This window comes from Pelmatolapia mariae, linkage group LG13 (assembly GCF_036321145.2).
Source record: "Pelmatolapia mariae isolate MD_Pm_ZW linkage group LG13, Pm_UMD_F_2, whole genome shotgun sequence".
NCBI lineage: Eukaryota > Metazoa > Chordata > Actinopteri > Cichliformes > Cichlidae > Pelmatolapia > Pelmatolapia mariae.
The window spans coordinates 37,415,454-37,441,956 of record NC_086238.1 but is presented as its reverse complement, the minus strand read 5'-3'; the positions used below and the strand labels follow the sequence as shown (position 1 = coordinate 37,441,956).

General features: G+C 43.2%; 1 protein-coding gene across 1 annotated transcript in view; it reads right to left on the bottom strand.

The window, feature by feature from the left end:
• Positions 1-22,944, bottom strand: part of col13a1 (collagen, type XIII, alpha 1) — an 81,749-nt gene extending 58,805 nt beyond the window's left edge. The window contains exons 1-4 of the mRNA XM_063491134.2: positions 22,940-22,944; positions 14,624-14,650; positions 12,844-12,879; positions 10,047-10,073 (exon numbers count right to left, since the gene is read on the bottom strand). Coding sequence (XP_063347204.2) covers positions 10,047-10,073; positions 12,844-12,864 — 48 coding nt within the window. The 5' untranslated portion in view covers positions 12,865-12,879; positions 14,624-14,650; positions 22,940-22,944. The remainder of the gene's footprint in view (positions 1-10,046; positions 10,074-12,843; positions 12,880-14,623; positions 14,651-22,939) is intronic.
• Positions 22,945-26,503: the final 3,559 nt, after the last annotated feature.

Below are 26,503 nucleotides of genomic sequence, written 5' to 3'. Positions count from 1 at the left end.
CTGCTTTTTGTACTCTGCCACTGATCATGTTCCACTGTGTTTTTTTCTATTTAGAAAAACATTTGCAGTGTGGGATTACTGTCACTGTCATGGTCCTGGATCTTTGATCCAGTGTTTTTGTTCTTCTCTCTTTATTTGCTGCTTTGGTTTTAAGAAATGTTTACATTCATGTGTGGGTGAAGCGCTGCTGAGGATCTCCTTAATCCCACTAGCCCATCTTCCATGGAGGAAGGAGAGTCTGGGGACAAGAGGGACAACTCGTCTATCTCCGAGGGTTAGGTCACTGAGGTAGGTAAACAAAGAAGACTGCGGACACAAGCGGTGGAAATGAGCTTCCTACAAAGGGTGGCTGGCCTCTCCCTTGGAGATGGGGCGAGGAGATTGGCCATCTAGGAGGGGCTCTGAGTAGTTGGAAGCTAAATAAAGCTGCGATTTTGAGTTTAATTCTGTCTGCTGAGTCCTGCATCTGGGTTCACTCTCTATTTGCCACAAAACTGTTCAATGACATTGGACATAGAAATATAAAACGGCTGCCAATCGCATGCATTCCCGATGGTACTGCGTGCTGAATCAAAAACTGACTGAACTTTTTTGTGTTGAATAATTATATCAATATAATACCCACTGATATCAATTATATCAATGGGCAGCACGGTGGCACGGTGGGAAGCACTGTTGCCTCACAGTAAGAAGGTCCTGAGTTCAATTCCACCATGAGGCCGGGGTCTTTCTGTGTGGAGTTTATGGGTTCTCCCCGGGTACTCCAGCTTCCTCCCACAGTCCAAAGACATGCACTTTGTGGGGATAGGTTAATTGAAAACACCAACACCAGCGGCTAAAATGCAGCTCCAAATCATGACAAAGCCTCCACTGTGTTTTACAGATAGCTCTAGATAATTACTGTTGTAGCTCAACCTTTTAACTCATTAGAAAACACTGTTTTACATCCTGCGGGCGGTCTATCCTTCAAGCGTAGTATCTTGGCTGTTCCTAGGACTGCGCTCTTCTAGACAGAGATCTTGGATATTGTTCCTGGGATCTGCTGGAGCCACTCTCCTAGCTTGGGAGTCACTGCACCGAGCGCTGTGATTACCACTTGGACCACTGTTACCTTCACCCTTCACATCTTCTCCAGCTCTTCTCTGAGCCCTTGGTATTTCTCCAGCTTCTCGTGTTCATTCTTCTTGATTTTGCTGTCATTCGGAACCGCTACGTCTATCACTATCACATACATCTTCCTCCTTCTACCACCACTATGTCCGGTTGGTTAGCCATCACCATTTTGTCCGTCTGTATCTGGAAGTCCCACAGGATCTTAACTCAGTCATTCGCCACCTTCCTTGGGGACATGTCCCATTTTGACCTCGGGACTTCCAGGCCATACTCGGCACAGATGTTTCTGTACACTATGCCGGCCACTTGGTTATGGCGTTCCATGTATGCCCTGCCTGCTAGCATCTTGCACCCTGCTGTTATGTGCTGGATTGTCTCTGGGGCATCTTTACACAGCCTGCACCTGGGGTCTTGCCTGGTGTGATAGACCCCAGCCTCTATGGATCTTGTGCTCAGAGCTTGTTCCTGTGCTGCCATGATTAGTGCCTCTGTGCTGTCTTTCAATCCAGCCACTGGTAGGATTTCTGGATGTCAGCCACCTCCTCTATCTGCCGGTGGTACATACCGTGCAGCAGCCTGTCCTTCCATGATGGCGCCTCCTCTTCCTCGGGTTTGTACTGCCTGAGGTATTCACTGAGCACGCAGTCAGTTGGGGCAGTCTTCCTGATGTACTCGTGGATGTTTGTTGTTTCATCCTGGACAGTGGCTCTGACGCTCACTAGTCCCCGGCCTCCTTCCTTTCACTTAGCGTACAGCCTCAGGGTGCTGGATTTTGGGTGAAACCCTCTACGTATGGTCAGGAGGAGATAGAAGAATCAAGACGAGGGTCCTGATGTCAGTGGCTTCTATCTCCTCCTTTGGCCAGCTTATTATCCCAGCAGGGTACCTGATCACGGGCAGGGTGTAGGTGTTGATAGCCCGGATCTTGTTCTTGCCATTCAGCTGACTCCTCAGGACTTGCCTGACCCTCTGCAGGTACTTGGTGGTTACAGCTTTTCTAGTGACCTCTTCGTGGTTGCCATTTGCCTGTGTGATTCCCAGGTAGTTGTAGCTATCCTCTATGTTGCAGTGTTGCCTTCTGGTAGTGCAATCCGCTTCCCTCTCTTCGTTACCATCTGTCTACACTTCTCCAATCCGAACGACATTCCGATGTTGCTGCTGTATATCCTGGTGGTGTGGATCAGTGAATCGATGTCTTGTTCACTCTTGGCAAACAGCTTAATGTCATCCATGTACAGGAGGTGGCTGACAACTGCTCCATTCCATAGTCGGTATCCGTAGCCAATCTTATCAATGATCTCACCAAAGGGGTCCATGCCTATGCAGAAGAGCAGCGGAGACAGAGCATCTCCTTGGTAGATCCCTCAATTGATTTTTACTTGTGGTGTTGGCCTCTAGTTAGGACGGGGCGATATATCAAGTTTTAAAATATATCGATATATTTTTATACGAGATATGAGATGTGACAATATCATTTATATTGATATAGTTTATGTTACGTTATAATTATACTTGTGGACCCACTAGTTTGCCTCTCTTTCGTCCACGTTTGTCTTTACGCAACGTTACTCTGCCTCGCCTCTCTCCTTCACTGAACACAACTCCCCCTCGCCCATCGCTTCACCTGCAGGCAACGTCAAGACGGACACGGCAGCTATCAAAGAGGAGCTGGTCGGTAAAAACTAAACATTTGGACATTACTATTTTAGTGCTGGTAGCAGTGATCTCGTTAAAATGATATTAACACCATAACTGCATTAACACGGCAAATCTCCATTTTTTTTTTTTTTCCCTAAACTTAAACTTCCACTAAACTTAACCTGAGTGTCTATTGTCTTGTGTAGTCTGGGAGATGATTGAATGTTGGGGTGGGTACAGTTTCCTCTGTGGTGGGGTCGGGTGGGCTGCCCCGGGTCCTGTGGGGCTTGGCGGTGCTGCTGCCGTAGGCCCCGGTCTGGATGGGCCTGGGGTCCCTTGCCTTGGTGGATGCCAGAGGACGGGGGTGCCTACTGGGGTCAGCGGGGGAGCTGGCCCTAGGGAGGAGCATCTTGCCCCTCCCTTTGTTTCCTCCACATCCCCGGCTGCCTCCCTCTTCCCGCTCCACCACACCCACCCACACAGGTAGGGCCTTGGGGTGCGGGTGTGTCACCAGGGTGCAGGGGAGGCATTCCCCCCCCCCCTCTGTCCCCTTCTGGCCACCTGTGCCTCAATTTTATTCCACAACTTAGACATCCACATTACTCACACTCTCATAACACATATATATATAGGGCCTTGAGGGTGGGCACGTTAACGGCGTCCAGAGGAAGGTCTGTGTATTCAACCCTACCTCTGGCGCCGGTGCCCACCTCTCAATTTTAAATCCATGTAGACATTGAGGGTTCTCGGGAGGGGCCGTGCTAACACCTGCTGCTCTCTGGCAGCAGCACCATGCCCTCCCTTGTTTTAAATGCACTTTAGAACAACACGCAGCAACACTACACATGAGCGGGAGGAGGGAGGTATGGGGTCTTCACACACCCCCGTTCTCTGCTGGCCATCGTGGCGGGGGGGCTGGGAGGAGGTATTGGCCGTCCAATTGGCCTCCCTGCTGCTGCGGAGCCTGGGGCGGTCTGCTTGCCTCCACCCCGGGGAAAAGGGTAGCATCTCTTGGGTCTAGGTGCCGTTTCCCCCTCTGGAGGCGAGGATACCTGGACCTGGGGTATAGAGTATGTTTGGGGAGTGTGATTGTGTGTACATGTCCATTTATGTCTATCCTTACGTTGGGTGAGTGCTGAGTATTTGTATATGTGCGCATGAGGGTGGGAATGCATGTTTGTGTCTGTGTGTGCCTGTTTGTCTGTGTCTATATGTCAGGTCGGGTCTTAGACTCCACCTCTCTAGGAACTCCCAGGCCCTCCAAAGTATGGAGGCCTATCTCCCCTCACCACACTCCTTGCCGGTGACTGATGCCCTCAGGGGTCAGTGCGTTGGTGGTTCTTGGTGTCCAGGGCTGGGTGCTCAGGTATGTACCATCTCACTCCCGGTGGCTACTTGGCGGGGCCTGGCGCCTGTTGCTCGGTCAGGCCTCTTCCGGGGCGTGGGGGGCCCTCGGGCCTCCGGCCTCTGGGCCTGCGGCTCGGTTCACTCTGGCACAGCTGGCTGCCGGCAGGGCCGGCGGGCATGCCACTGCAGCCCCCTCTGGCTTCTGCTCTGTGGCTACTGGGTGACCCCTCGTCTGGAGATCTCCTCAGCTCTTCCCAGGAGGGTGGCACGGATGCCCCTCCGGTGGTACTCCTTGGGCTCTCGCACTCTGGGGCCTCTGGATGTCTGGAGCCTGGATCTCCTCCATGCCTGCTTCATGCCCTGGGGGACGGGGCTATGACCCTCTACACCCTCTAGCAGACCGTTACATGGGGAAACCTTTTGAATACAAGCGTGCTGATCCACACAGGTGTGCACACAGGTGTTCACTGTTCATAGACATAAACTACACCTTTATTGGCTGCTACTTCCAAGCACATTGTGCGCTGCCGGTCCTGCGTGCTGCACAACAACATTGAATATTTAGTATTTACTGCTGTTTACACTTAGCTAGATTAATGCGATGGTGTTGTGTTTAGTATGTTGCTTTTTTTTTTTTTGCTTGTTTTCTCTTCTTTTTCTCTCAACAGGTGATCCAGGAGATTTTTTTTTCTTTCTCTTTTTAAGTGCCCTTTCTCACTGTCCCTCTTCCCTTCTGTTTTTCTTTTCCTTCATCTTTCTTTCTCCCTTTCCTATCCCCCAGTCATATCTGTCCCGTCTGTAACAACTGAAAATAAAATAAAAATAAATAATAACAACAAAGGTCGATCAAATGGACCAAAACGGCAAGGCTGCGATGATCCATTTGGCAAAGTAAATCCATTGGGTATCCTTGTTGGTCTTCAGACAACAATTCTGACGGCTCAAGAACTAAATGGGACAGGGAAAAAAAAAAAAAAAAAAAAAAAAAAAAAGGCAAATCTCCATTAACGAGTTACCGTGGATCGCCCCGTGCGTGGGGCTGGACGGCGTCAACGGGTTAGCGAGCTAACCGGGCTAACGTGTTGACGCCGCCTAAAATCCTTTCATTTTCTCAAAAATCGACAGTGCGCCTTATGTATGAATTCTGGTTGTTCTTACTGACCGCGAACTGATTTTATGTGGTACACGGGGCTCAGCAATCTGTCAAACAATGTTTTAGTACGACTTTGGTAAGTTACGAAGCTGCACCGCTTGATGGATTGTTGGAGCATTACGGCTACCGTGGTCAGGAGCCTAGTAACACGCACTGTGCTTCAACGTGATATTGAGCTTTTTGTTATGCACAAAACAACATTGTTTTATTTTATTTATGGATCATTATTATTTAATAAATGCTGATAATTTACTTCTGAGTAATTATTTTATTTACATCTATGCTGTATGTTAATAAAAGTGCCTGTGTGAGATCTGGGACACAGCTTTGACTAAAAACTCTCTTTTTGTTCTTTTTTTTTTTTTTTTTTTTTTTTTTTTTTAAACCTGTCCCGTTTGGTTCTTTTGCCATCAGAATTATTGTCTAAAGGCGAAGAAAGATGCCCAACAGATTTACTTTACCAAATGGACCATCCCAGCCTTGCCGTAATGGTCCATTTGATTTACCTTTTATTGTTTATTTTATTTATTTATTTTTTTTTACTTGCTAGATACGGGACAGGGGAAAAGAAAAGGGAGAAAGAAAGAGGGGGGAAAAAACAAAACAAACAAACAAAAAAAAAAACAGCGGAGAAGAGGGACGGGGATAAAGGGCAAAAAACAAAAACCAACAAAATAAGCAGACAAAAAATACATATATCGATCACCTGGATCACCTGTTGAGAAAGAAAAAAGAAAACAAGCAGAAGAAAACGAGAGTAATAGAATAAACAACATCACAATGATATATGGGAATATAACACTACATACTTAATATTAAACATTATTGTGCAGCACGTAAGATCGACAGCGCACAGTGTGCTTTGAGGTAGGAGCCAAAAAGGGTGTAGTTTGTGTGTGTGATCACCTGTGTGTACACCTGTGAGCATGAGCGCGCTTGTATTTAAAAGGTTCCTTAATGTAATGATCTGCTAGAGGGTGTGGGGGGGCCACAGACCCATCCTCCAGGGCATGAAGCAGGTATGGAGGAGATCAAAACTCCAGACATCCAGAGGCCCCCAGAACACAAGAGACCAAGGAAGACCAACAGAGGGGCAGCCGCGCCACTGTCCCAGAAAGAGCTGAGGAGAGTCCCAGATGAGGGATCACTCAGCAGCCGCGGAGCAGAAGCCAGGGGGGGTTGCAGTGACGTGCCCGTGAGCTCCGCCGGCAGCCAGCTGTGCCTGAGTGACCGAGCCCCAGGCCGAGAGGCCGAGGGCACCCCACCCCCGAAGTGGCCCGAGCGAGCCCCAGGTTCCAGGCCCCGATAAGCAGCCACCAAGGAGTGAGCCGGTGTGTACCCGGACGCCCACCCCCGGACACAAAGAACCACCAACGCATCGATGTCTGAGGGCGTCTGCCACCGGCAGGGGAAGTGGTGGGGGGAGATAGGCCTCCAAACCTTGGAGGGCCTGAGATGTCCCCAGAGAGGTGGCGTCTGATACCCAACCTGACATATAGACACAGACATACAGGCACACTCAAATACAAACATCCATTCCCACCCTCATGCTCTCATAGGCAATTACTCCACACTCAACCAACGTGGAGACAGACATAAAGAGACGCTGTACACACAATCACACTCCCCAAGCGTACTCTAAGAACCGGGTCTAGGTACCCTTGCCCCTGGAGGGGGAAACTGCACCCAGACCCAGGTGGTGTTACCCTTTTCCCTGCAGTGGGGAGAAGCAGACTGCCCCGACTCCGCAGCAGCAGGGAGGCCCCACACCCCAGACCCCAGTCGGACGGCCAACTCCTCCTCCTAGCCCCCCCGCTCCAGCAGGCCGCAGAGACCGGGGGTGTGAGAAGACTCCAAACCTCCCTCTACCCGCTCATATGTAGTGTTGATGTATATGTGTTCTAAGGTGCAATTAAAACCCAGGAGGGCATGGAGCTACCTGCCAGAGAGCAGCAGGTAAGCGCATAGCCCCTCCTGCTAGCCCTCAATGTCTACGTGTATTTAAAATTGAGAGGTGGGCAACGACGCCAGGGGTGAGGTGTACACCCTGATGGTAATTTGGAGTCCGTGTTGTGAGCCCACCCCCAAGATCCTATATGTATGTGTTATGAGAGTGTGAGTAATGTGAATGTCTAAGTTGTGAGATAAAATTGAGGCAGAGGCAGCCAGAAGGGGACAGAGGGGGGGGATGCCTCCTCTGCACCCTAAGAAATTGCGCACCTCTCTTTTTGTTCTTACTTTATGGCTTTAAAAAAATATCGAGCTATATATCGTATATTGCCATCTGGCTAAATAATATCGAGATATGTTTTTCTCTGTATCTATTATTGTACGATCTACTGTGCAATATAAAGCACCTTGAGGCGACTGCTGTTGTGATTTGGCGCTATATAAGTAAAATTGAATTGAATTGAATTGAATATAATATGAATTTTGGGCCATATCACCCAGCCCTACCTACCTCTAGTGTTGTTCACCGAATCCCCATTACTGATGAAGGCTCTTATTGTTCTGTTGATCTTGTGCAGTTCATAGGCAGGTTATTGGTCGGTAGTTGGATGGAACTGGTCCCTTCTGCATGTCTCTCATCAACTAGCAGCTGGTCCATTTGTGCTCCCAGCAGCTCATGGAGTACCGTCAGCTTCCTCAGCTAGTAGGCATGAATCATGTCAGGGCCTGATGCTGTCCAACTTTTCATACCCTTTCTTGGATGTCTGCCACTGTGGTCCCTACTGGACTCTTCAGGGAGTTTACTGTGGTCTCTTAGATTTACTAGCCACTGTGGATTGTCATTATAGATTGGGTCCTTCTCCCATATGCTCTTCCAGTATTGCTCCGTCTCCAGCCTTGGTGGTGCTGTTCTCATATTGTTCCCTGCCACTGAGAGTACACCTTAGATTGTTCTGTGGAGTAGACCTGGTTTATCCTCCTGCCTTCTAGCTCTCTAGTGTACCTCTTCAAGTGGCTGGACAAGGCTGTGAGTCTTTCCTTGGCAGTTTCCAAGGACTTTGTACTTCTTAGGTATCTTTTCTTTATTACACCTTTCTGCAGCTCCAAAAGTTTGCTAACTTCCCTCCATGCTACCTTGATCTTGGCCTCTAGTCTCCTTCTCCATGGAGGAAACAGCTCCTTGTGGCTTTTCATCGTGTAACCAAGCATCTCACAGATCACTGCTACCGTGGTGTTGATTAGCTGATTGGATGGTCGCAGTTGGTATCGTCCTTAGTGCTGTGTTTACATCTTCTAGTAAATCTTCAGAGAGTACTTCACGTTTTACCAGAAGGTAAAAGTAATGATTGAAAAAGAGGTTTCATTTCATTTGAGGTTGTTTTCTGTTGCTTCCTTGGTGTGCTCCCGCTTTGGTAAGTCAGAGGTTTTCATTTGTACAGATACATGAGAAGTCACAGGTTAGGGTTTGAATTTCAACCAAAACCAGGACCCACTCGGAGAAAACAAAACCAATTGTTGTTCACTCACAAGCAGACAAATGGAATATAGATCTTATTTCAATCTAAATACATTTTTTTAATCCCACAAAGATCACTCTCCATCAGCTGTGGCTTTAAGAGATCACATGCAGTAACGTCTGCGTGTATAATTTTGGTATTCCTTCATTCTGTTTGTCCTGACAGGTACGGGAAGAGATGAAACACAGATCATTACCTACTAAAGTATATCCTCAGCCTACAAAGATAAACATTTCGCACTGTGAGCCATAAAGTAGCCACTCCATTGTCTGCTTCTCCGCACTTTATGGATCCTGATGATCAGGTTACGATTTGTGTATGGCAATCCAAGGTTAAAATTATATTTTAATGACTGACTATTTAAAAAATGTATTGGCTAACAACCACATTTGACTCTCTGGTATGTGTTGTTGCTTTTCCCCTTTGTTACACATTTCAGCCAAGAATTTAGAGTGATGAGAACAAATCTGTAAATCAGCTGTTTCTTCATAAACTGCATCTGACAGATTGGAAGATTTTGATTGTTGACACTGTGCCTCTTTAGAGACAGTGTGTTTAATGTTAAAACCCTACAGACTTATAGCAGTTGGAATAATGGTCACCAGTCTGGCATTTGTTCTTCTCTTCTCCAATATAATATAAATAACATAATAATATAAATATTTGGGGTAATAACTATTAAATCTTCTACTTCTGCTGAGTGAACAGCATTTGAAATAAACTGTGTAGTATCCAGCATAGTACAGAATACAGCATTCAGGAGCAGAGAACTTTTCAACTGCTGCATTGACCCTCGTGGCACACGGATCACCTGTTCTACCAAGTGAGCTAATTTAGCACCCTAGAATTTTGTCATGTACTCTGCTGTTGCCTGTATAAAGGTCTCCCCAGTTGGGGGAGAGACTTAGGAGTCTTAAATTAGACTTTTCAGATGCCTGCGTAACAAATTGTTACTTGGGTGTTTCAGAGTGTAAAGACTTCAGGTGATCTAACCAGGGTGGGAAACCATTTACAGACCCACATGCTGTTGAAAAATAGAGATCCAAATCCCTGTTCATACAATGAAGTGCACAGTTATGCACCTCTAACCACTACTTCTACCACCCATTGAGTCACACCTTAGCCAAGTCTATTTATATTTCACTGCAATCAGGCCGTGTTAATCACAGATGAGCAAAGTCAAAGAAGTCAACAGTAAAAATAGAATTTCAGGATTAAGCTCCAACATTTAGTTAAAGTTTAATCAAGTTGTTTTTTTTTTTTTTAAACTGTGCTGAATAACTACATTTGTATATGGACCATCTAATGGTATGTGTTCCTAAACTTACCTTCTCCCCTGCGTGTCCTTTTAAGCCCTGGGATCAGACACAGCAGACACAGTCACATGCAAGTAGGTGTGTAGAGGGGGGAGAGACACAAGGAGAGAGAGAGAGAGAGAGAGAGAGCGAGAGAGAGAGAGAGAGAGAGAGAGGAACCAGTGTTAGATACATGGAGAGGGTTCGAGACATGCAGCATCTTTAGGACTAGTGACGGAGGTGGTGATGGTGAAAGAGCTAAAGGGAACCTACTGTATATGTAAGTCAAATGGAGGAAGGTGATATATATGACTTTCCTGAGAACAGGAAGGGTAATTAACACTGCCCCCAAAATCACTGTCTGCCCTCTTCCACCCCTGGAAGCCATCGCCAGCTCCTCCTGTCTCAGGAAAACAGGAGCATCACAGGTGAGCCCTACACCGCGCCCACCACCTGTTTGACCCGCTGCACTCGGGTTGGTACCTAAGGTCAATCAGGTCCCACACCTCCAAACTCACAAACAGCCTCTTAACAGGCATTTCTCTTATTTCTGTATGAATTTCTCTGGTTTTGCATTTATCCCCATTGACTGTATATATTACTCCTATTTGCTAATTATTCCAACTGTCTACTATTTATATCTTATTCCAGCACAGTTGGTATGAAGCACCCACTATAATTTCATTGTTCATGTACTACGACAATAACGGGCTGTTGTATTTCGTGTGTGTGTGTGTGTGTGTGTGTGTGTACACTTAGTTTTTTCAATTTTTTATTATTTTCCAGGGTGAAGTGATTGCACAGCTTGCATTCAAAGTAATGTAATACATTCCATCACTGTCTTCTTTCCCTGTCAAATCTACAAATAAACAATCTCAGACAGCACTGTCATAAAACTCCTCACCTGTCAATTAATATGTGCATCCATCCTTTACATTACTGCCTTGAGGCTGCTGTTGGCTACTATCATGTAGTATTTCTGCTAAATCATATCATTTCTGCTACATTATAGTATTGCTGCTACTATGCTACTTTTCTACTAAGTTATACTATTATATTACTGTGTATTAAGTTATAATTTGCACTGAAAGCTTATTTCATCTCATAGCAAAGTGTAGTTGTCTCTGTCTCTGACGGTTTGTCCATCTCCCGTTAACAGCGACTGGAGCTGGGCAAGCTGAGAGACCAGCAGTTTCTGGTGGTTTGCAAATGTGGATAAACCTCTGGCCTTTAATGGTGACATGAGGGGAGAACACAGTGACGCCGGTCTGCTTTCACTGTTCTGACATCAGTTAGTAGCCAGGCGTCGTATGGAAACACAGCTAGCATTAGGAAGTAAACCAGCTTCAGTGATTTAGCTTGGTAATAGATGAGTGTCCTCTTGTTAATTACCTTGGCCAACATGTGTGATAAAGAGAGGATGGAGCGTGAAAAAGTTATTTATAACTCCTTTATTATATAAGCAAGTAAAATTTTGACCATGATGGAGAGGGGACAGCAACTCTGGCCATTCTAATAAAAGTCTAATAAATCATGCAAGTTGAGCAGGTGCAGGGTCAGCAGCACTTTCGGATTAGCATCTATGAGAATGACTGAATGTAATGGGCTTAACCAGCTGTTTGCCAACACTCCACTTTCATTTTTTTTACTCATATTTGAATCCCCCTGTTAACTATGTCACACACTATTCAACCATTTTAATTGAGCTGATTGATTTGTCTTATTTTTAATCGACTTTTTGAAAAATCAGGATGCAGACCTGTGTTTCTGATCTCATGAACAACTTTTCATAGATATGTGGTCGTCACAGGACACCCACCGCACCATTTATAGAATATGATGGTGACCATTAAACAGAATGAGTTCAACCTTAAATATATGCACTAAAATGAATCCAGCTAACAGTGATGGGAAACAGTTTTCTGCATAATAATTATTTTTACTTTTGATATTTTCTGCACAGTTTTCCAATAATCTGGTGCAAGAACACAGGGCTGTTGGAAAGCTATCACGCAAGCAATCCAAGCAGAAGGGGTTACATGCAGAGGATATGGGACCTATGGAATTCTCTAATTCTCTACACCCAACATCTCGACTAACGGCAAGACTAGTTTCTCAGTGTTCCAACATCTGGAAGAAACAACTGCTATCACAACTAGAAATTGATGAGGTACAACAGCAACGGGGAGCCAGAACCTGAGGTAAGGGGGGGGGGATATCACCATCCCCACACTCTAGGATTGGGTACCAAACTCAGTGCGAGTGCATGAACATCTAATCTGAGAGATGGGACCATGGCTGAGCTTGAAACCTGGACCCTCCATGGTCGATTACCAAGACTACATGAAGTCCCCTCTGAACGTTTCCTCAAAGATGTGAATGCAGCATTACGGACAATCGCTCCTTCGACTATCATGGAAACCAACCAGCTAATCAACACCACGACAGCAGTGATGACTGAGATGCTTGGCTATAAGACAAACAGCCGCAAGGAGCCGTACCCTCCATGGAGAAGGAGACTAGAGGCCAAGATCAAGGCAGCACGGAGTTAAGCTAGTGTGTTTTCATTACGCTATCAGTACTCCTATTTAGACAAAGGATTTCAATGTTTCTTACACCCTGGGTGGCTTGTAATTCAAAATGCTAGCAAAGGAACTTCAAGAAAGCTTTGTTATCACAGTACTGATCATTTACTTATGTATTAATGCATACTGTTCAAAATAACTGTAATCTAATCCTGTAACATTAATCCTTTTGTATTTGTGTTGTAAGAGCTTTTGAATGTAACTATCACTAAAGTGCTGGTGATGCATGAACCCAATTCACTCACCATTCTCCCAGGAATTCCCATACTTCCTTTGCCACCCTAATGTCCAATGCAAATTAAGAAGGAACAGGAGTCAATAAGATGTTCTATAGGGATACCATGGCATTCAGACTTATTGTCTCTGCAGCTCTCTCATTTGCAAGGAACTACGCTAATCTCATTTTTTTACTGATGCGTTATAGAAACAATGGTTGGTTCATGTTAGTGAGACGAATGTTAGCACATTTATATCCTAATGGAAGCCAAAACTAGAAAATAGAATAACAAATTTAAAAGTGCTTAAATGCTTTGCTCACATGTACTGCTACAAAAGCTTTTAAATTTTTTAATGTCATGGTATTCCTTTAAGGAAGATGATCATTTTTGTTATTCAGAATAACCAATTCAACATGCCATGCCCAAATGATGGGAGCAGAAAGAAGATTACTGTGAAAAACAATCAAATAATTATCAAATAATCATGCCTCATTCAACACTGCAAAATTCAAGATGAAAGACGATGGAAGAAAGTTGCAGTAATTTCTTATGTCATTAGAAGAAAGTTGTTAGTAGCCCCTGTTACTTTGTTACACTTTTCCATCTTATATCTCCAGACAGTGTTACGGTAAGGGAACGGGTTGAAAACCACCTGAGATAGGAATGATTGGGTGATTAGCCAGGTATTAGCTTCAGATCAGGGCTTTGATTCCTAAATTGATTTTTACATGTGTATAGTATAAAGTCTGATTGTTCCAAGATGAGAGTGTAGTAATTTTATATTTACTAAATGTTCATCCAATGACATAAAGACACACTGTTGCCTTTTGCCGTCTAACTTAGGTGTTTGGGTTTTGTTGTTTTTTTCGCAACTTTAACAAACAAAAAAACAATACTGTTTCTCTGACTTAGCTGTGAGCTGACAGCATGATTCTGCAACTATTCAATGCAATAACGCTTGTTAATAATTCCTGTTCAAGGTCCCGATTTAAATCGGGGCTTTGGGGAGAATCTGGCACCACCAAAATTGCACCTGGAGTCTTTAAAGTGCCCAACATGATTATTTGCTGGAACCACAGAGTACAAGATTCATTATAGTAAAGTGAGGTGAATTGGGTGTTTGGTAAAATCTCATCCAATTCATGTTTTGCAAAGAGGGAAATGTGATTGCTGCAACGGTCATGTACACTCTGTTTCTGCCTTTCCTAGTCAGTTACATACAGTACATACAAACTCACACTTGCATATATACTAACAGAAAATACATGCATGCATGTCCATACTTCCATATGTGTATGACACATTAAGACTAAGCTTTGCGCTGGAGACTGGATGTTTTAATCAAAAAGACCAAGAGCTGGACAGGTGCGCAATCACAGCACATGGTGTTACAAATGGATACTGTTAGGGTGTGTGTGCTATTCAACTGCTGTACTTACATCTCTGAAACTTTTCATCATAGAAGTGATAAAAACTGCAAAGTTCACTGCAATAGTACAACTGTACTGGTGTATTTGTATTCCAAGTTCTGTAAGGGTGTGCACAAGTTGGTAGTCTAACCTTTTCAAATCCTGATTTCTGGGAAACAGTCCTTTAAAGACTATTTAAAGACTATTAAGATAATGGTGTGTTATTATCTCGATTTTCATTAAAGTTTCACTAAACTGTGACAAAATCAACAAGCAACAACAAGTAGTAATTTGCACATTTCGTTCTAAACTAGCAGCTGAGATGTTAATACTCCATCACTCACACATCAATACTGTGCATGAGGACACACAAAGAGACAGGTTAAAACAAAAGTTACCGGAAAGCCTGCTCGTCCAGGAGGACCCTGAAAAAAGCATGAGACAAAATTAGTATGACAAGAAGAGTACATTTTACAGATAAAATTAACACAATGAAAGACACCTGCACTTAATCAGGCCAGAATAAAATCAGTATTAATGACTGGAGGGGCTGTTTACTACCTTACGACATGGGAATAATTTATTTTGGCCTGTTCACTGACAGCACAAAGTATCCTGTGATGCACTAACATCACAACATTCAATGAATTTTTTAAAAAAAAGTTTAACTGTATGAACATAAGTTTTCATGTAAAACAACAGTTTTCACCACATAGTCTCATGCAAGGGTTGTTTTTGGAAGAACTTATAGTTTTCATGCTTCTGCAAAACAAAGCCCTCTGAGATCTCCTTAACTGCCCTTGCTCATCTTATTATTCAGCTAATCCAAGCTACAGCAGAGGTTTCCAGCATAGTGACTTTCATTAAAAACAAATCACGAGGAACTAGAATACAATGGCTTTTATTTATTTACACATCAAGGACAAGGCAACATGGCGCCTGTGTTCGGCTTGGCTGCTGTTGCTGCTCCGTGTTTTCGTCGACTGCTTCAGTATATTGTATTTTATCTTGTCATCTCATCTGTGTTATATCCTGAAGCTCTATTTGCTACTCGGATCTACAGTTCACATACATTGTTGAGTATCAAAATAAATGGTAAATGGCCTGCATTTGTATAGCGCTTTACTCAGTCCCTAAGGACCCCAAAGCGCTTAACACTACATTCAGTCATTCACCCATTCACACACACATTCACACACTGGCAATGGCAAGCTACATTGTAGCCACAGCTGCCCTGGGGCGCACTGACAGAGGCGAGGCTGCCGGACACTGGCGCCACCGGGCCCTCTGACCACCACCAGTAGGCAAACATGGGGTTAGTATCTTGCCCAAGGATATTTGGCATGCAGCCAGGAGGCAGCCTGGGATCAAACCACCGACCTTCTGATTAGTGGCTGACCTGCTCTGCCACCTGAGCTACAGCCACCCCAGCATATATGTATAAATATGTAAATATGTATGGAAAAAACTTCTGACAGCTGGCAGAGCTACCACCAGGCTTTCCCTCTGCCGTTTGTCTGCCCTCCTCTCTCTCCCGACTACCGGTACCTGTTCTTAGCTCCAAACAATAAGGAGCAAAAACAAGGTTAAGGAGGTCGTCTAGAAGGGGCTGTAGGTCTGGTGTCCAGGCTAAAAGGAAACGCGCCCGACAGAGGGGATTTCCTCCACTCCATGGTAGAGAACGTCTCCGGTATTTGGTACCGGTTCCCCTCCAGGACGCGGATAAGGCCGATCGGTTACCGCCTACTCGGCTTTTCTTCACGGGCGAACAGAACGATTACCTGGATCGGCGTCTAGTCTGGAGATGCGGGATGTTTTCACCTTGGCCTTTCATTCTACAAGACCACAGTTCCACAGCTAGGGTTACCGGGAGACTACGTCCTCTTTCCAGGTGTCTGCTGTCAATTCCCCGTCAATCAGCTGTTGATGACGTCAGCCTGTCACCTCCGCTTCAGATCGCTCTCCTAAACGCTCGCTCCATAGCCAACAAATCATTTGTACTGAATGACTTTTTTTAGCAGTAATAGTCTGGACTTCATGTTTATCACGGAATCTTGGCAGCGGGAGAATGAATTTATCCACCTTAATGAACTCTGCCCGGTCGGCTGTCGCTTCATCGGGACTCCGCGCTTGGACCGTCGTGGTGGTGGTCTGGTCACTGTTCACCAAAACAATCTCGCTTGCAGGACTAGGGACTCTGAGTTTTTCCCTTCCTTTGAGTCACAACTTCTTAAGGTTGGTTCTTCAGATATATTTTATTGTGTTTTAATTTACCGCCCTCCCGGCCCCGCTGGTGTTTTTATTCAAGATTTTACGGACTTTTTATCTTCCATTATTAAACTGGAGAAAGTCTTAATGATTGGGGATTTCAACCTCCACGTGGATGATCTTAGCTGTAGCATGGCCTCTGACTTTCTATCCATTACAGACTCTTTTAATTTTATTCAGCATGTCTCTGGACCCACCCATGTTAAAGGCCACACCTTGGACCTTGTGTTTTCCCTTGGCTTAGACATAACTAATGTCTGTGTTAAGGACATACAAGTGAGTGACCATTCCTGTGTTACTTTTAGTCTTAGCTTCCCTCTGTATACACCACCTTTTAATCTCATGTTCCATAAGCGGTTCATAAATCAGGATGTTGCTTTGAAGTTTTCTAATATGTTGGACCCTCATGTGATCAGTGGCTGCACTGATGCTGATGTTGCTACACAGTGTTTTAACAATCACTGCTTGGAGATTTTAAATTCAGTGGCACCTATGAAATCTGTCATTGCTGCCTCAAAAAGAGCTCATCCATGGATAAATGATGACGTCAGGAAGGTCAAAAGAATCTGTAGAAAAGTAGAACGCCTTTGGAAATCAACTAAACTCGAAGTTCACAGGCTCCACCTTAGGGAACTTTGGGTTTCCTTACATGAAACCATAAAAACAGCCAGATCAGGATATTTTTCTCAGTTAATCTCATCAAGCAAGAGAAATTCCAAGGTACTGTTTGACTCCATAAACTCTATTGTTTCCCCCGTGGTCCACCCAGTACCCGTGACCTCTATATCTGAGAGTGATGAGTTTCTGAATTTCTTTGTGGATAAAGTTGATCATGTCCGTATGAGCATTGGTTCTCCAATATCATCTGTTTGTGTCTCTGGGCCACCTCCTCCTCATTTACTGTCAGCGTTTAACCCAATGACCATACATGACCTTTCACTCCTGGTGGATAAAATGAAAATTACCACTTGTGCAAATGACATTCTACCTGCTGGGCTTTTCAAAAATGCTCTCTCTGTCATTGGCCCCTCTATTGTAGAGATATGCAATGCCTCTCTTTTAACAGGTGTGGTTCCTAGGTTCTGTAAGCATGCTGTTGTTGAGCCAATATTAAAAAAGAGCAGTTTGGATCCACCTCAGCTTAAGAATTATAGACCTATCTCTAAGCTTCCATTATTATCAAAAATTCTGGAAAAAGTAGTTGCAGATCAACTCACCACTTTTTTAGAAAAATGAAATTTATGACAAATTTCAGTCAGGTTTCCGTAAAAGGCACTCAACAGAAACCGCATTACTTAAAGTCTCTAGTGACATTATGATGTCAGCTGACTCCGGAGCATCCTCAGTCATGGTTTTGTTGGACTTGACATCTGCCTTTGACACCATTGACCATCCTGATTAACAGGCTCCGGGACATAGTCGGTGTGTCTGGTCTTGCTCTGGAGTGGTTTCGGTCATACCTCTCCAACAGATCTTTTAGTGTTTTTGCGAATCAGTTTATGTCACACTCTAAGGATCTGACATGTGGGGTACCGCAGGGTTCAGTTCTGGGTCCTATTCTTTTTCTTTTGTACATGTTACCTCTAGGACTTATAATTAGGCAGTTCCCTGAGGTGTCTTATCACTTCTATGCTGATGATATTCAGCTCTATTGCTCTTTTAAGCCGATGGAAGTCCATAAACTGTCCTCTTTTATTAATTGTTTAGCTTCCATTGAACAGTGGCTTGGTGACAGCTACTTACAGTTGAACTCTGAGAAGTCAGAAACATTAATTATTGCCCCCGACAACCAGATATCTCTAATCAAACAGCATCTTGGTTCTCTTGGCTCATCTGTTCACCGGAGCCTCAGGTACCTTGGTGTGATCTTTGATTCTGCCATGTCCCTAAAACAACACTCTCGCCAGTTGATTAGGAATTGCCTTTTTCAGCTAAGAAACATCTCCAAACTGCGAACTTTGCTGTCTAAATCTGAGTTAGAAATGGTTATTCATGCTTTTATTTCTTCTCGCTTAGATTATTGTAACAGTCTTTTTCTTTGTTTGAGCAAAAGGAATCTTGACCGTCTCCAGTTAGTCCAGAATGCTGCTGCAAGGCTTTTAACTAAGACACGAAAAAGAGAGCACATTACACCAGTGTTATGTTCATTACACTGGCTTCCAGTACATTTTAGAATTCATTTTAAAATCTTGATACTGACTTTTAAAGCTTTGAATTGTGATGCCCCTGCCTACATTTCTGATCTTTTAGAATCCCACACTCCCTCTTGCAGCCTGAGATCATCTAATCAAAGGCTGTTGGTAGTCCCACGAACTCGTTTTAAGACTAGAGGTGATAGATCTTTTAGAGCGATGGCCCCCAGGTTGTGGAATGCTCTCCCTCCATCTTTACGTTGCCTTGATTGTATTTATTCTTTTAAAAAGCAGCTTAAGACTCATTTATTTAGATTGGCTTTTAATTAGATTTGTGCTGTATGTTTGATTATTAATGTATTTTATGTATTTCTGTTTTATATTACTGTGAAGCACTTTGTGGTTTTTATCCTGTGAAAAGTGCTATATAAATAAACTGATTTGATTTGATTTGATTTGGGCTGGGACTAAGAACAAGAGGGAGCACATTTTAAAAAAGTCAAGTGTATTTTGCTTTCACAAAGGGAACGGAACTCAAATCAAGGTTTTTGAACAGCACTAATAAAGAAAGAATACAAAGCAAATTAGCTGGAAGTGAAAAGAGGAACATTTTGTGTGTGTGTGACAAACAAGAGGACAGGAGACGTTGTTCCCCTCACATTAGTAACTCTGGATGGAAGAACACTTGTTGGATTTGATAATTGATTTGAAAGATCAGTTTGCATTAGGAATTTTGAGTGGCTTAAATATTAAGAGTAAAAAGTATCATCTAAAATAAAGCTATACAGTGGTCCCTCGCTATAACTTGGTTCACCTTTCGCGGCCTCGTTGTTTCGCAGATTTTTTTAAGTGCAATTTTGCATGCTTTTTGTTTTTTTTGTTTGTTTGTTTGTTTTTACAGCGCATTGTGTTCTGCGTCCTGATTGATTGACAATGGTCTACAGCCAATTTCGTGCCATGTCTCCTGTACAGTACAGAATGCGTTCAACTTGTCAAATTTACATAAATCTTGCTGATTGCTATCTGATTACTAGCAGTGTGACTCTGAAGTGATGTACTGTATGTTTGTAAGTTTGCTCCCCAACAAACACAACTATGTCGAGGAAAGTTGGTGAGTTTATAGAGTGTAATTAAAAGCACTATAAAACACAATTAATGTTGAAAAACACCATTAAAGAGTTGTGAGCCAGAACCAAAATAATCTGTAGCTAGTTCAAAATCAACAGGGTTGAACAGAACAATACTGTTCATGTATGTGTACGTTCTCAGTCATCCAGGTCATAGTAATCTAAGGAGCTTGGAAAGAAAGCAACTGGACTTCTTTAAGTTTCTCGAAGACATTTCAACTCTTATCTGAGAAGCTTCTTCAGTTCTAAAACCAAATGATGGTGAGCCCCAGATTATTAGCCTTAGTGGGAGTTGCCCCTAATCAGGGTTGTTGACCCACTATTGATCATGTGCTTTATCACATGAGCCAAGATGTGAAAAGGGTGTGGATTATTATCAGCAGAGGTTTCAGATGAAACCATTGTGAGACCTTGCCTCACCCTATCATGTGAATTGTTGAGATCAGCTGACACAAGATGTGAGTGGACGCTAAGGCATCTGCGAAGGGATCTAAAAATTAGATTATAGATGGCAGACAGCTGGTGTCGTAAGCCCCGCCCTCTGTTCAAAGATGGTCGTTCACAGTGGACATAGATGACTTCTTTCACTCCTCTTTCAAACCATCTGTCTTCTCTGTCCAAATTGTGAACACTGGCATTTTCAAAGAGTGACCTTTGTCCTTTGGATGCAGATGGACAGCCGAGTCTTGTCCCATTGAGGTGCCTCTTCTATGTTGTGCCATGTGTTTATGAAGTGACTGCGTGGTTTTTCAAATGTAGAGGTCTGAGCCCTCGTCGCTGCATTGTGTACTGCAGCATTGTCCTGTTGATAAACCCAGTCGTTACCACACAGATGAGGGCCCTAAGTCATGAAGGATGCTCTTTGCAACATCTGGACATAGCCAGCGGCTGCTTGACGCCCCTGCACCTCCTGAAGCTCCATTGTTCAACTGAAGGAAATTATGGCGTCCCCTCCACTGTGGAGCATAGAGAACATCTCAGATGGGATCTGCTTGTCATGCCAGTAACGTTGGAAGCCATCAGAACCATCAAGGTTACATTTGTTCTCATTAGACAATAAAACTTTCTTCCACCTTTCAATGTCCCATGTTTGGTGCTCTCTTACAAAGTCCAAACGGTCAGTTCTGCAGCGTTCAAACAGACAAGGCCTTTGAAGACGTTTTTTGCTTTTGAGGTCCTTCAAGTCTCAGATGCCGTCTGATGGTTTGGGGCTGCAGTCGGCACTAGTAGCGCCCTTAATTTGGGTCGAGGATTGTCCAGTGTCTTGACGGAGAGCCAATTGGATCCTCCGGCTCTGTGCTGGCCAAATTCTTTTGGGTCTTCCACTTGACTTTTTTGTTCCATAACCCTCAGGATCATTTAAGAAATTCCAAATGACTGTCTTACTTCCCACCTCAGCAGCAAGGTGTGCTGAGAAAGAGCCTGCTTTTGCAGTTCAACAACCCGACCACATTCAAAAAGGGAACATTTTTTTGCCATCAGAACATCATGATAGTGTGACTACCTGACAGAAAATGACAACAAATCCACATTCTTGCACAGATTTGGCCTTTTAAAGGCATGTGGTCCTAAACCTTTGATCAGCTGTAAAACAGCCTGTTTCACTCCCATTTCTTCTTGTTACATGTTGAAGTTCTACTTGGAAACTTGTTAAGATCCAACCATGAAAAATATGAATCTTTGCCATTTTTCAACTGGTCTTAAACTTTTGATCAGGACTGTATTAACAATTGAATCCATCGGCAACAACTTAAGGTTCAGTGTCTTGCACATGAATGCTTGCAGACTGGAGCAGCCAACCTTCCTATTAGTATGTTTTGATGCATGCTCAGTCATCCAGGTAAGGAAATCCCCCAAAAATGATTCTGTTCATCTGGACGTAGCGTTTTGTCACCCATCTAAGTGACTTCTGCAGGTTTCCAACCTTATAAACAGTACATCTGCAGAATGACTGAAACCAGCCCACTAATTGAACAATGGGCTGTGAGGTCATTGATCATTAATATGCACTTTGTCATGAACACTGATCAATGTCCATGAGTACCATTCACAGAGAGTTGGGGAATGGCTGCAATCACAGCATTGTAAGATGGTGACAGATGTACCCTTAGGCCCCCTCCTTGATTCAGAGATGGTCTTTCCCTTTTCACGTAAATGGCCTCCTTGACTCTGCCCTCAAACCAGCGTTCCTCCCTGTCCAGGATGTGTACATCCTCATCATTGAAAGAGTGTCCACTAGTCTGTAGGTGTAAATAGACTGCAGAGTCCTGGCCTGACGAGGCAGTTCTTCTGTGGTCACTGATCAATAATCAGCGGTGTTAATGCCTTACAATTAAGCCATCAACTCCAATATTCCTCTGGTTCTCACTCTTCATCCCAAAATCTAACTACTCTCTGCCTCTGTTGAAGTGTCTCAAGTCAGTGATTCTGCACATCATGCCCACGTCCCAGTCTACACACCCCCGCCTTTTCATTGTTACTCTTGTGTTTACAATAAAACTCATGAAATCGATCACTGTCTTCTGTTTGGTGTCTCACCATTTGACACTAAACTAACCTCATGTGCAGTTTATGCTTCAATTCTCTGCAGTGAAAGCTACTGAATGCATGAACAGTGGGGAAAGGTAACACCAACAGAAGTAGTTTAAGACATTGCTAAAGCTGAAAACAGTAATTATTACATCCATCCATCTTCATCTGCTTATCCAGTTCAAAGTCATGTTGGTACTGGAACCTATGCCGGTGGCTAATTGTGTTATACATTTCCTTTGTTGTGGTTTTGCAATATTTCAGTCTTCTTTCCTTGTTTGGAATCATGTTTTTTCATGACTTTGTAAAGCTCTAATTTCTCTGTGGGTGATAAAATACTTCTTTATCTAAAACATACGAGTTTTCCTTTTAATCAAAGCTTCAGTTTCAACTATTTGCCAACATTTAGCTTTTCCTGCACAGACCTGCCAAGGGCCACAGGTCTAAGCTCCTTTATCATCAGTACTGTTAGAGTATGTGGACAGGCAGAAGTTACACAATGAAACTACAGATTACCACCATATCCAGTCAAGGTATACTGTCAGCAGATGTGTTCCAGGGGATTTTCCGTTTCATCTACTTGTCACCAAAATGTAAAAATAATCACTTTGAGTCACTTCATCATGTGGAGGTCACACACAGCATCTGGTGTACTTACTGGAGGTCCTGCAAGACAGAGGGAGAAAGAGAGAGTTCTAAGTTTTTAACCAACCATGACAAAGATTCCAGTTAACCTGACAATGGTGTGCAACCAAAATAAGTTTCTTAGAGTTGAGTATGAGCAGTGGAGCAACAATGCACTTTTCATGGAAGACACCTCACTCAAGTAAAAATATCTTTCTACAGTGGATTCAGTGTTAAATCTGTGCCATAATCCTCAGCATGCATACAAGATGTGACTAAATGTCACTGTTCACACAGAATGCTAAGGTATACATGCTGACAATGGCATTAGCTCCTTGTGTAGGTTACATCACAGGCTCTACGTAGTTCACCACACCAGTGGGAACCAGGCTTTTAGTTACACTTTTTATTGTCTGCCATGTTTCTGACAGGGTTGCATAAAATGAAACAAATGCTTGTTAAAAACTCCTAAATAATGTAACTGATTTTTTTTTCTATGAGGTAATCAAACATAACTTCTTGTTACTTTTCAACACCACAAGACGCCAATTATTGAGTTGTTTTCTGTCTAGTTACAGCAGTGGCACATGAACACTGTAATCTGTACACAAGTAACCAGATTAACAAGAAATCAAATGCTTCATGTAAACATTCTGAAGATTTTGGTCCGATCACACGTCACGTCACAGTTTTCTTCTAAACAAAGCGGATGAGTTATACCAATCGGTAATCAATAGATAAATACAAAATCTTTCAGCAAAGCAAATAAGATTGATTGGTCAAAAATAGCATCTCTTTAGGGTCTCTAACCCTGTTTAGGGAAACCTAGTGCATGTAATATAAAATATTCAAACATCAAGTGAATTTCTCATTGTCCACACACGGTAAAATTATTATGAAAATTCAACCCTTTCAGATTGTGCCAAGTTAATAAACTCGCATCAGAGCCCGTCAGCTTTAAAACAGCCATAAAACAGGCCTTTCACAAAAACCGAATTATGTAGAAAGAGCCTGGGATCACTCAACAAAAACAGTTACGACCAAAACCAGACAAGGGTCACTGAAGATGTCGTCATGACAGCCACAGCAAAATGAGGAAAACTTTCTGTGAAATGCAAATCCTCACTATTATTCAATCTATGTGCTCCTCAGACTACTCCATCCATACTTGGGTGCCTGCTGTCAGTTAAATTTGAATTCATACGAATTAAATACAATGGAAATAGACAGTTTAGGGTCTAAAATATACTGTTTATGTTGAGGAAATGATGATATACAGTCACACCAGTTTACAGTTTGAAGCTCACATAGGAAGGTGTAGTTTAAAAGGTTCCCCACCATTTTCTGTTACCATTGTGGCAACACAGCATGCAGACTGGTAGCCACCCCAAAGCTATGGCATTACAGCAATTTAAAAAGTCTTACTCTATCCTTCGCTTGGCATCAAAGTACACCACTGTCATTTTAGACACTGAATATTTGGTCCACACAGGCAGCTTTATATTCTCACGGCTTTCACAAAGTCCTGTGTCTGTGTGTCTTCATCTGATTACAGGGACTACGTCAGAATAATAATTGCATCTTTTCAGGGATGCAGAACAAACAGGGACAGCTCACTAAAATCACAGCAAACACCGTCGACAGGTCTACATTTAAAACTAAATATTGTACTAAATAGTGAGTAACGTAAATGCATTTATGACTTTCTCCTATTACAGGGGTCTGACAGAATAAATGTTGCTAATTTGTTATTTGCTAAGTGAATAACGTATTTTAAGAGACATAACTTTACTTTTTTTAAAAATCAGAGCTATTTCATAAATCAACATCACATCATGTAATTTTGATTTATGAAATTTCATAACTTGAATTCCTACAATTTGATAAGATGATATTTGATGAACATTTTCTTTAGTTTTAAGTTAACTTCAGTTAAAACTGCCGTTTTAACTGCCATTTAGGGCCACAAAGAGCCAACTGTTACATACTGTGAACACACCCAGACGCTTTAAATTTAGATGATTTTCTACTATGATATGAGATCTGGGTAATAAAGTCCAAATTACGGCTTCTCCAGTCATTCCTACGATTGTGTTCCACATTTTTAAGGTTACCCTTTACCTCCCTCTCTCTATTTAAGGGTGTGGAAAGCAAACACGAAGACAAGATTCTTGTTGCATTCTGGCCTGCCATCACATCCTGTTGGCTGGACCCACTCACCCAGGGGACATAGTGTAGAGCACCTTGATCCAAAGGCACTTTGAAAGGCCTGGGGGAAGTGGGCTCAAATATAGCACATGAAGTGGCGCCTGTCAAACGAGCTCTGGGCACAACATGAAACAAAGTTTACAGTCATAAACAAACACACACACACACACACACACATGTCTGGTTTGCTATCCTCGTGGGGACATCCCATTGACATAATGCTTTCCCTAGCCCCTTACCCTAACCCTAACCATTAAAAATGAATGCCTAACCCTAACCCTTACCCTAAACCTAACCATAACCTAATTGTAACCCTGACAGTAAAACCGCATTTTGAGTGTGAAAATTGCTTTCAACCCCGAGGGGACCTGGATTTTGGTCCCCACGGTGCAGAAAGTCCCCACCAGGATAGTAAAAGTCAGATTTTGGTCCCCACCAGGATAGTACGAATCCGTACACACACACACACACACACACACACACACACACACACACACACACACACAAAAAGTAGAATTTATTTGACTGCATTGATATCATATTCCAAGCCTTGTCCTCTGCTGGGTTTAATCCCAACTATTGCTAACACCTGTTGTTTATGCTTATGTAAAGGCAGTGGCAGTTAGCTATGGTCAGAAATAACGATCTAATATTGCCCACCAGCGTTCAGATTCACTGGTGTTTCCCTTTCCCTTGTCTTATTAGATCGGGGTCGGCAACCTTTCTGATGATGAGTGCCATCTAAAATTTCCTCAGAAGTCAATGTGCCATATGATTGCATTAGCAATAAATTTAATAGCGCTCTATATAAACAGTTACACAATATATAGAACAACTTTATAGAATTATATTTGTTCACAGATGTTGGCAGCTATCAGCGAATAGTTATCAGCTATTCTGAAACAAAAAAAGACTTTTTATCCATAACAAGAACTCATAACAGCAAATGAACTGTACAACAGAAAATGCAAATGCTATTTATGGTCTCCTCACAACAATGATAAGAAAAATAAACTGGGCCAATATGGCATGTTTGTTAATACAGAGACACACATGTTAATGTGATCTCTGGTCTCCCACTCAGAGACACAGGTCTCTGAGTGTCCAGCATTCAGACGGCTACCTGAGGACACTCATGTGAGAGAAAATCTGCTCACACAGATATGTAGAGCCAAATACTGTCAATAAGGCCTCTGCAATGTTCTGAAGACAGTTAAACTTGTCAGGTAGTGATGTCCAGCAGGTGAAAATGCAGCTCCATGAACACGCACAGCTGTGGATTCCAGCTGCGTTCGTAGTTCTGCAAACTTTGACCCCACAGAGTCGAGCTTTTCACTTCAATCAGCTGCCTTTCAGTCTTGCATTAACTGGCATTAAATCAGCCAGTTAA